This window comes from Echiichthys vipera (assembly GCF_963691815.1).
Source record: "Echiichthys vipera genome assembly, chromosome: X".
Taxonomy (NCBI): Eukaryota; Metazoa; Chordata; class Actinopteri; order Perciformes; family Trachinidae; genus Echiichthys; species Echiichthys vipera.
In genome coordinates this window covers 503,695-516,070 of record NC_139825.1, presented here as the reverse complement: position 1 = coordinate 516,070, position 12,376 = coordinate 503,695, and the positions used below count along the sequence as shown (strand labels likewise).

The following is a 12,376-nucleotide window of genomic DNA, read 5'->3' as shown; positions in this document are numbered from 1 at the left end:
GAGAAGAGCAGAAAATTGCCTATGTATTTTGTGATTGTATCAATTTTTGTTGAAAACCTTGTATCATGAATGGAATCCAATTGTGAGTTAATTCAGTGTCTCCTTACATCCCTACTGAGCAGTCTCATTAAACTGTGTTTAATAACAGGCTTTTGGTCCAGCTGCAGTATTGTTATTTTTATTACTGGTACCAGAGTTTTTCCTGGCCAAAATTTGGGCTAAACCCAGAGGGGGAGCAAAAATCTTGCGGTACAGAGCCGAAACGTGCATGCTCGTCAATTAATACGTGCATGAAGTGCCCAGCCACTGAATACTGAACTAATGTTCTGTCAACCACAACCCAAGAACCAAAACAGTTCCCTACAAAATATTACTCACTGTTTACTGAAAAAATAATTTCCCAGTCTGGGATCATTAAAGTAATTTTATTCTATTATTATTACTATTTCCACCCTTATTATTTGTGAGCAGTAAGTTTGCCAGGGCTGATGGCAAAACATGGAAGTTTAGCATCACGCTGGTTTGCATTATGCAAAACGGATTATGTCAGAAAATAAGATGTGACTGTGACTCACGTTTTTGATACTTACACGTTTTGTTCAGTCAATATTCACATTTGAATGCCTTTTATATTAGGCATATAGTCACTGTTTGTCTGTGACAAAACATGTTTTTTTGTATGAAACTGTGTTTTTATGCAAAAAAAATTCACCTGACCTGTTTCCAGGCGGGTCACTAGCTAATGAAAACACCCAGGCTGTAGCCCTAAAGTAAGAATCCTTTTCAAAAGGGGGTTTGGGGGTTTCTCCCCCCAAGAAATGTTTTTAATTGGGCTGATGAAAATGCAATCGTGACGTAGTTTGACAAGGAAAGGAAAGACCAATTGCCATGTGTGACTCCCATCGGAGTCACATGTAATGTTTCTGTTAAGAAAGGTCCGCACAGACACTAGCAGCCAGATTGAGACATGAGAACAGCATACAGCCTCAGGAACACTGACATGCACTGACCCGATGTCAAATGGACCGGGTCCAATCCACTGCAGGTCTCCTGAAACTGTGCAAACTAGAAAACATCACTGCCCTGACGGATGTTTTCTCTATCCAGTTAACTGGACACTTTCAGCTGAAAGAGTCTGCAGTTGCAATAGTGATGGCAGATGTTGGTTAATAACAAGAGAATGCGTATCTGTCCTGTGAATGCCTCTTTATGGCGTTATGTACCTGATCAATCTTTATAGTTTTGTTTGCGTAATTTTATCAGTGCCGTTTTGTTTGTTGCTTGTTTTTACAGTAAACAGGAAGAGAGCGAGTTCCTTCTGCTAATAATATAATATCTAGCTCTAATTATTTTTCTAAATTAATACATTTTTCTTTGAAACCTGCTTGTGTATACACGTAGAATTTTATTAAAAAAACAAAACCTATTTTACTCCTTTGTAGTCATGCTGTTCTGAGTAAATAAATAAAAATTAAGAGATTAACTCGATGCTCCACCAACCACGAACCTGTCGAAACACCGGCAAGTCAGTCTGACTTAAGTTTGATTATGAAGTTAGCACTTGTCAGTGTGGACTGTGGACACGTCAGCATTGTCTGACCAAGCGATACTGAAAACTTTGAGTTTTTACTGCAACGTGTGGTTGTGGCTTGGCGCCAGAGTTAAGAAACAGGAAGTTGGTGCAATTGCAACAAACATTGCACAATCTGCACCAATTTGATGCATGAAAACAGTTCAGGCCTGAAGACACTTGCGTGACAATATTTACTCACAGTGATAGAGCCCCCTGCTGGCACCATCTAAATTACAGCCCCTCCCCCAAGATTGACATATAAATATGGAAATCGCTAAGCATATAAAACACCTCCAGACATAATAAAATGCAATTTTGCTATTTATTGCTCTATGTCGCCTTAGCTTGGCATCAAAGTTAGGCTTTTTGCCATAAAACGTTGCTGCAAATTCATCATACATTGTCCAATCTTCCTCAAATTTGTCATCATTCATAAGAGTCATGCCTTGAACACAAACCAATCTTAATATTGACTCACAGTCATAGCGCCCCCTATTGGCAAACATTAAATTACAGCCCCTTCCCCAGGATTGACATAATATTATGAAAACCAGTAGTCTCTTGGAGTAATATGCTTAAGTCAACAGGAAGTCAGCCATTTTGAATTTTATGCCCATTTTTGCACATTTTCAAGTGTTGTACTTTTTACAAACTCCTCCCAGGGATTTAACACGATCGTCTTCAAAATCAGCCAGGATCATCTAGAGACATTTCTGACAAAACAATACTCGGCCCTTTTTCTATTTTTTGCCCCGTGTTGCCATAGCTTGGTGTCAAATATAGGCCTTTTACAATAGTTAAGAAACATGAAGTAGCTGTAATTTCAGCATACATTTTCTAATCTGTAGCACATTTCTCATGCATGACAAGAGTCATGTCCTGAACACACCTACATCTCAATATTGACTCACACTGCTAGCGCTCCCTATAGGCAGGATGAAAAATTATCCGATATACATGAAATTTCCATTGTGGATTCTGCACTTGTATGGAAACATAAGGCATGTTTTGTGCATGTTGGGTAATGGCATGGCGGCCATTTTGGGCTTTTCCCCAGGAAGTCGATCTAACTTAAATTTACATTCTCCAAACTGCATCAAATTTCTTATACATGAGAAGAGTCCAGGCCTGAAGAAACCACATGCCTATATTTACCAACAGCCACAGCGCCACCTACTGGCAACAGGAAGTCGGCCTAATAGGACAAAATTAATCAGATTTACATTAAAATTTCAATGTATGTTCTACACTTGATGAAGAGCAACACAAAACATGCTTGGTACGCGCTCTCTAGCGCCACAGGGGGGATTCAGGAAGCGCTGCAAGAATGACGTTAGATATCCTGGGGCGCCCCACCCTCGGCACAGCATTCCGTGGCCGTGTAAAGCCAAGACCGCCCCGGCCGGGGTCTGGCAGGCTCCCTTGACACACAGCGGGTGCGAGGGCTCGTTCATCAACGCTTGCAGCATTAATTATCATTAGGGCCCGAGTGCCGACACCGTTAGAGAGGGACCTATTTTATTTGTAAGGATTATTCTTCCCAAAGACCTTAGTGATCAAAGTTACCTCATATCGTTTAGTTTTTCTAGAGGGTGTGGCCGTGGTGTAGCGGTGAACATTGGCGTCATGTTATAAAACAGGAAGTTGCTGTAACTTGAGCATACATTGTCCAGTCTTCACCAAATTTCTGTCGGTTGATGAGAGTCTGGTCCTGAACAGAAACACATCTCAATATTCACTCATAGTCAGAGTGCCCCCTAATGGCGGCAGGAAATATGTAGCTTTTTGATGGTACCCTACTTTAACTTACTCCTAGAGATTGAATCCCATCCCCTTTAAAATCTGCCTGTACCATCTAAAGTCCTTAGTGATCAAAGTTACCTGATATCGTTGCGTTTTTCTGAAGCTTCTGGTCATGGTCTAGCAGCGGATATTGGCGTCACGTTATGAAACAGGAAGTTGCTGTAACTTTAGCATACATTGTCCAATCGTCCCTGAATGTCTGAGGCATGACAAGACCCCTTGCCTGAACACACTACCATCGTAATATTAACTCACAGCAACAGCGCCACATGTTGGCAATGAGCCTAATATGACAAACTTCATCCGTTTGATATACAGCAAGGCAAAGCATCTTCGGTAGGTGCTTTCTAGCACCACATGATGCAAGGAGTGGGCAATAGTTTCCATAAATTGCCTGTGGCTCCACGCCCTTCGTGCAGTGTTTGCCAGTAGCTGACACACGTGGCCGCATTGACTTGAGTCTGACCGGTTCCCCCGAGGTTCACCAGTTGCGAGGGCCCATTCATTGCTGCTTGCAGCTTTAATTAGGGCCCGAGCACCGACGAACGTTAGGCCAGCTGAAGCCCTATTGATATTGAAGGAATTATTTTTTTTTGTTGTTGTTGTTATTCATGAAAATAAATTTCCTTTTTGGAATGTGTATCATATCCAAAACCTCCCCAAACACAATAAGATGAAACCAGTAGGCATATATAACTCATCCAGACGTACAAAAAAGTCTATTGGAACAATATCCCAAACTCAACAGGAAGTCTGCCATTTTGTATTTTATGGCCATTTTTCCACTTGTGTCATACTTTAACAAACTCCTCCTAGAGATTTAACAAGCTCAACTTCAAAAATGATGCTTAGTGATAGTGCCCCCTGCTGGCAAACCTTCAATTACAGCCCCTCCCCCAGGATTGACATACAATTCTGTAAACCGGTAGTCATATACAACTCATTGAGACATACATTACAAAAGAAGCCTCTTTGAGCCATATGCTAAAGTCAAGAGGAAGTTGGCCATTTTGAATTTAATGCACACTTTTGAATGTGCCATACTTTAACAAACTCCCCCTAGGGATTTACCACAATCGACTTCAAAATCAGCCACCATCACCTTAAGACATTTTTGCTCAAACAATACTCTGCACTTCGTTTTATTTTTTGCTCTGTGTCACCGTGGCATGGCGCCCAACTTTGGCCTTTCGCCTTCAAACAGGAAGTAGCATTAACTTGAGCAGACATTATCCAATCTCCATAAAATCTCTCATGATCCATAGGAGTCCCGCCCCGAACACAACTCCATCTTAATATTGACTCTACGTCATAGGGACCCCTGCTGGCCACAGGAAGTCACATGTTTTTTACATTTCTTTTTGTTTTAATGATCTCCTCCAAGAAATTACACATGATCAACTTCATAATTGGTTAGGACCATGTTAAGGCATGTGTGACTAAACGATACTTGGCGTTTGCGTTTTAATAATACTGTATGGGCGTGGCACCAAAAGTCAGCCCTAACTACAGAAAGTTGCTTTAACCTGACCATACATTGTCCATTTTTCACCAAAACTCACATACATGACCACAGTCCCGGCCTGAACACACCTACATCTCAATATTAACTCACAATGATAGCGCCCCCTATTGGCAAAAACTCACTTACAGCCCCTCCCCCCAGGATTGACGTAAAAATCCCAAAAATGGTAGGCATATATAACTTATCGAGGAATACAAGAGTCTACTGGAACGATATGTTAAAGTCAAAAGGAAGTCCCCAATTTTTTATTTTATATTACGGATAATATTAGATTCTGCGAGGACACCACCATGCCAGCCCGGACCGTTCACTGCTTCTCCAAAAACAAGCCCTGGATTACCAATGACCTGAAGGCACTCCTGAACAAGAAGAAGAGGGCTTTCAGGTCAGGAGACAGACAGGAGCAGAGCGCGAACTCCGAGAGATGGTGAGGACGTGCAAGGACAACTACAGGAGAAAGCTTGAGGCCAAACTCCAACAGAACAGTGTGAGAGATCCCCAAAGCAATTTCAGTCAAAAGCAACTGGACTTGGTTATTTGTCTAGGAAGACGTTTCAACTCTCATCCAAGAGGCTTCATCAGTTCATGTACACATCTGACCAGGCTTGGATTGTCCCAACTAACTGGTGTGGAGATCCAGGTATTTCACCTCTCACAAGGCCGATGATGTCACTGGAACCCTTTGTGCTCCAAGTGCCAACGACCGTCGTAGGAGTGGCAGTCGTTGGTGGGAAGTTGGTTTCGACTTTGTTAGTGCTTTATTGAGTCTTAACGACAGTCATTGGAGTCACAGGAGGCCATTGGTGAACAGTTGTTCTTTGAGGTTAGATTGTTGAATCTCCTGGGAAGGGATGAAAGGGCTGCATTGTAAATTGGAGATAAGTGGTGTCTCATACCTCCTCCTCTGTTTAGCAATGGTTTCTCTACTTTTGCATAGATGGCTTCTTTTACTCCTCTTACAAACCATATGTCCTCTCTGTATAGGATTTGGACATTGTTGTCATCAAAGGAGTGGGGTTTCTCCTTGAGATATAAGTGGACAGCAGAGTCCAGTCCTGAGGAGTTAGCTCTCCTGTGTTGGGCCATGCGTTTATGCAGTGGTTGTTTTGTTTCTCCAATGTAGAGATCTTTGCATTCCTCGTTGCATTGGATAGCTTAAACCAGATTGCTTTTGTTGGTGTGTGTGGTGTTCTGTCCTTGGGATGTACTAGTCTCTGTCTGAGTGTGTTACTGGGGTTGAAATACACAGGGATGCAGTGTTTGTTGAAGATCCTTCTGAGTTTCTCTGAAACCCCAGCCACATACAGCATTACTATGTTGTTTCTATTGATTTCTTTTACTTTCTCAACCACTTTGGTTTTAGCCACAAGCCACTTGAGTTCTTCCCCTTGGGCCTGTGAGCTGGTGGTTACGTTATCAGCTCTATGTTGCAGTGTTCTGATAACTCCAAGCTTGTGTTCCAGGGGGTGGTGAGAGTCAAACAGTAGATATTGATCTGTGTGAGTGGGTTTTCTGTATACCCCAATGTGGAGGCTCCTGTCATTCTCCATATGGACGTCACAGTCTAAGAAAAGCAAACTATTTTCCTTGACTTTTTGTCTGGTGAACTTGATGTTTCTGTCCACAGAGTTTATATATTCGGTAAAAGTTTGCACCTCTTTGGATTTTATTTTAACCCATGTGTCCAAATATTTGAACCAATGGCTCTGGGTTACTCCTTTGAAGGAGTTCAAAGCCTTGTCGTCTACCTCCTCCATGTATAGATTTGCCACAATAGGGGAACCCATGGCACAGCCGTGTTTCTGTCTGTAGAAAGTGCCCTTAAACTGGAAATATGTTGTGTTCAGGAACAAATCCAGAAGTTGTCAAATGTGGTCTGGTTTGAGATTTTTCAGTTGTGTAAGGAGTTGTCCTGTGTGAGCCACTCTCTTACCGTGGCCAAAGCCTCCATGTTTGGAATACAGGTAAACAAGGAAGTCACGTCATAGGATACCATGGTTTCATCTGGATCCATTTTTAAGTCTCGGACTTTATTCACAAAGTCAATGGAGTTTTGGATGTGGTGTGGGGTGTTGTCCACCAGTGGTGCCAGAATTGGCAACGTGCTTGGCAATGTTATAAGTGGCAGAGTTTATGCTGCTGACAATGGGCCTGAGAAGGGCTCCTTCTTTATGGATTTTTGGGAGTCCATATAAGCAGGGTGTTGAGTCCTGGGCTTAGAGCCTGTGATATTGTGATTTCTCAATGACTCTTTCTCCCTGAGTAAACACTTGTGTCACCTAGAACTTTTTAATGCACCACTTTGAATTGTTTGAATTTTAAACTTATTCATGGTAAATTGCAAGTGTATTGCCTTCAACACACATTCACACACATCTCGGCTCTCTCCCTTTCCCCCTCACACACACATGCACACTCAAACACAAACAAACACACACACCTGTTAGGTTACCACACCAAGTAGGCCTACCCCAGACATAATATATCTATATTTTTTTGCAAAATAATGCAAATTATGATACATTTTTACGCAAAATTCTATATTTTTTTTATATGATTACTTGATTAATGTATGGAATAATCTGTAGAATTCTCGATTACAAAAAGATGCGATAGCTGGAGCCCTACAGACAGACAGACAAGCAGTCAGACAGACAGACAGGCCCCATCAGTTAATATACCATATCAGGCTTTTATTTTGAAGAAAGTTTCAGACTGCAGTGATGATGTCATGTCAGCAACAGTGTGGTGTTGCCATAGCGAAGGTCAGTGCTCTTTGACTCCTGAGGCAGACAGAGACTCAGAGAGAATGTATTGGAGCACACCTCTCAAACTCAGTCTTCTAGATGAAAGACTGTAACTCTGATCGCTTAGATCTCCGGGGGTGAGAGTGAAGACACCCTGGCGGAATTTAATTGTAAGATTTGTCTGGTTAGTCCAAAAACTGTAAGCGTTTACAAAGACCCTGCATCTGATCCACTCCCATTCTGTTACTATAGGAGTCAATGCAGCATTTGGTTGACTCTCTGTCACTTGGAGGCTCACTGTGCCAAATATATAGTCTTATTGCTTCCAAAGCTACATCTTTAGAATGGGCACATTTCCTACATTTTAATGTTAAAATGATGAAGGAAGAGTAAAAAAAGTGTGGACACCATAGCAGTTTAACAGAGATATTCTCTCTGTTGCACTCCACTCTGACAGTTGAAACCCACACTCTGTGGCTGAGCATTCTGTCCAATACAAACCCATTGTAAACTGAAAACAGTATCATATTTAAACAGCCATCATTCAAAAACCATCATTTAAAAACTGTTATATATAATATATATATAAACACTCGAGTTGGAATGAAGTCTGTAGTTGGAAGTATGTGGGACTAGATGAGGTTCAAAGAGTATTTTCATCCCATCTCCATTGGTTTGCATTATAAAAAAAATAAATTAAAAAAATGTCCCATTCTTTCTTGATGCACAACTTAAGTTGCTGAACAGTCCAGGGTCTCCATTATCATATTTTGATATTATGGACTGTAGATGATGAAATCCCTAAATTCCTTGAAATTGTACTTTGAGAAACGTTCTTAAACTATTTGCTCACTCAGTTGTTAACAAAGTGGTGAACCTTGCCCCATCCTTGCTTGTGCACGACTGAGTCTTTCAGGGATGCTCCTTTTATACCCGATCATGACTCACCTGTTTCCAATGAACCTGTTCACTTGACCTGTGGAACGTGAAACATTCCTCAACTTTCGCAATCTTTTGTTGCCCCTGTCCCAGCTTTTTTGGAACGTGTTGCAGGCATCAAATTCAAAATGAGTAAATATTTGCAAAAAAAAGTTTAAGTTTATCAGTTTGAACTTTAACCCTCCTGTTCCCCTCAAATTTTACCAACACCGATTATCCTTTAAACATCCAGAAAATGATCATAATTAAAGTTGTTACTCAAGTCTTTATATGAGGTACTCTGTGTGTATTTGTTGACTACCTAAATAGCATTTTAAATTAAACACAGCACCAAACACCTTCTTATACATCCAGAATACATACAGTATAACGTGAAAGTCTGAAACTGCTGTTAGGACATGGTGTAAGGGGCAACACAAATGTGAAAAGCTTATATGTTGTAATTGGCTGCATGGATTTGCACAAAAGTTGGTCCAGACAATCTAGGTCATGTCTCAGTCGATGCATTAATTATTTAATAGAGTGTGTGTTACTTAGTGGAACAAATTTTCTTGACATTTCACATTAGAAACTTCAAAAAAATCTAAATTAATAAACTGTATTCCCTACAGAACTGCATTTTAGCACACACACTGAATTGTAAAAAACATTTCATTAAGTTCAGTCCCAACCACTTGTGGCTCTATAGGTATATCACAGAATACAAAATATTACAGTGTTTTCTTCCAAATACCTAGAACTATCTGTGATGTTACATAGTTGTTGTATGGATTTTTTGTAGCCTTAGCAGAGGAAGAACGACCACCAACCTGAATAACAGCAGCACAGCCTGTGGGAAAGTTTGGAAGTTGTTGTTCCTGTTGATGTATGTGCCGTCAACCAACGCAATTTTGCCAAAAATCTGCAGAAAAAAAAGGATGGTATTATCCTGTTTATACTGTGGTCATTCATATACAATAGTATTAAAACCACATATCCACAACATTTTGTAGTGCTCAACTACTACCATGGTGGTAAATGCTTAGGTCACACAAATATCAATACATTTTAAATTGCATTTGCATGGTTCTCATGAGATGCTACTTACCCTTTTAAATTATGCTGTAGCTCAGCTAAATGATACTGTTTTTACCAATAGATAAATACTATAAAACTGCAGTCAAACATGTCATAGGTGTTTGATTACTAATCTTTTCACAACTTAAACCCCACACCCCTTCCAGGCCTGTTTCTTAAATAAATCATGAGTGATCAGATCATAATTGGACAGCTCTACAGGTGTGAATGCACCCAGCATGCATTGAGGCAAAAATGCTCACAGAAAGCAGGGAACATAACGCAACCGGCGCTAGAACCCTTACCTGACTCAGAGGAGTCCGAGGCAGACAAGACGAGGCTAGCTGAGAAAAGCTGGTGACATACGTCAAGAATTAACGTCGGCTACCAAAGTTAAAATTAAAACCTGAGATGCAAAAGACCTTTAAAGAGTTTCAGGCCAACCTCAGAAGAGACATAAGGGGAGGGAAGACCACATTCGAACAGGATATTAGCCTGAAGCTAGCCAAAACCGCCACTACTCTACAAGCCCAAGGTGAGGCTATCAGCGAAGCTGAAACGCGTATATAAGATCTGGAAGCAAGCTGCCCGGTAGCTAAAGTCGCCCTCATTACTTCTTAATCAACACAGTAAGATGCAAGAAAAACTGACCGATTTAGAGAATAGATCCAGGAGAAACAACATACGGCCCTACGGGATACCAGAAAATACAGAAGGCACTTCAATGCTTAATTTTGTCAACAATCTGCTCTCCACCGAACTCCAGACGGAGTCAACTGAGAGATTCAGAGAGCACACCCAGGTCTGTTATCGTGAAGTTCCTACATTTCGACATCAAATAGATGGTGCTAAAGTCAGCATGGAAAAAGAAGGTGTGTGGGGATGAAAAGCATTTTTTTTTAACCATGATTATGCAAACAAAGTAATGATTTAATCCCGAACCTATAAAGAAATCAAAAAGGCTTCAAAAGAAAAGTGAATGGGTTTTCAGACCCCTCCGGGAGGCGGCACTCCCACGGGTACCGTCGGACATAAGCATGGAAATATGTATACGGAAAGCATTTCCATGGCATTTCCAAAGATGACGGAAACCAGATGGCTACACACGTGAGGGAGATGCTGCAGGAGTTCAGGATAGAAACACAGCGCTGATGAGACAGACAAGTGGGCTAAAGGGCTAGAGGGTGAGGTGAAGAAAGTGATGGCCGTGAAAGACACACAAGGATATCGCTCAGGAAAGAGACATTTTCAGTTTTGATTAACATAAGGACAAAGTAATGTCCCATTCATTTTTTTAAAATCTTTATTATATTTCGTTTTAAGATGCAGAGTTTGCAATTTTTTTCTTTCTTTATTTTCTGCCTTCTTCCTACAGACCCTTCTAAAATATAGCCCTCTTTAAACCTTACAAAACTGCTTGGTCACTACTAAATGTACAGAATAATGCTGGATTACATTTAGATTAATGTTGGACATGTCTAGGAGGAATGGAAGATGTCACTCCACCCCTAGGCGGGGGCCCAGGGGCGGATCTACAGGGGGGTGGGCAGGTGCCCCACTACTGTAGAGCCTTATTTAGCCAATCATTTTGATTTGATGAGCTAATCAGTACTATAAAACCACTTACTGTCACAAATCACAGCAATAACGCTGCACAAATGAAAGCACTTACTGTCATACTGGTAGAATAATCAATACAATAGCAATATTTAGGATAAACATTACTGTGCATGTTGTAAATCTTTTCTGAGTTTATATTTGTTATACGTATTAGCTACACGGCCCTACAATGTAACATAATATAAGTATAACCAGAGATTTTCACATCTTGACTATTAGCAAGACTAGCTGGAGAGAGCAAAAAAATGAAAAGCTAAGCAAAAAAAGGGGATCTTGACAGTTTTTTAGTAAGAAAGGTGCACAGCAGGAAGATAAGGAGGGAAGGGGGGTATCCTTTGCTGAGGGAATATCCCCCTACCCACTGACGGAAGAGACTGTTCTTGTTCGTGTCTCTGTTGGGAGATTGTTCTCTCCATTTTGTTTCGGTTCTTAAGACCTAAATACATCTGCAATGATAATTGAAGGAAGTATAGTACTTTTAAGTTACTTTACCCCGGTCAGAAAAATGGTGAAAATAATTACTCTCAATGTAAATGGGATGCTTAAACAATCTAAAAGGATCAAAATTTTAACTAAATTACAGAGACAGAAAATAGATATAGCGTTCCTACAGGAGACCCATCTCACATAAATAGAACACAATAAACTTAAAAGGAAAGGTTTCAAGCATGTATTCTCATCCTCCAATAGATCAAAACAGAGGTGTGGCCATTTTGATTTCAGGGAATATTGTTTATGAACATCTAACACAAATAACAAACAAGGGAGGTACATCTATCTTGATTAAGGGCCGGCCCGCCGCATCCCATACCGAGTACAAGTAAAATGAGTACGAGTAAGATATCCAAGGGCCACAGGTTTATCCAAGGGCCACAACCTCTGCCATTAAGACTTGATCTTGCCGGTGCCGTGTGTCTGAGCAGAATAGCGGTACAAACATTTTCTGGGTTTATACAACTTGTGTTATATGTTGAGTTTATACTAATTACCTCTCATTGCATTTTGGTGCCATGGGGGTTAAACATCGAATTCATCTCACCTCATATCAGTTAAGTAAGGTTGGAATCACTGATGATATATCCACCTAATAGGGTGCCTTCACCTGTCTGCTTC

The 12,376-nt window shown here is 40.8% G+C and overlaps 1 protein-coding gene across 1 annotated transcript in view; it reads right to left on the bottom strand.

Moving 5' to 3' along the window:
- The window catches only part of LOC310965473 (dihydropyridine-sensitive L-type skeletal muscle calcium channel subunit alpha-1-like), a 293,992-nt gene that overhangs the window by 92,409 nt on the left and 189,207 nt on the right, over positions 1-12,376 (bottom strand). The window contains exon 33 of the mRNA XM_083939088.1: positions 9,397-9,488. Within this exon, the coding sequence (XP_083795214.1) occupies positions 9,397-9,488 (92 nt within the window). The remainder of the gene's footprint in view (positions 1-9,396; positions 9,489-12,376) is intronic.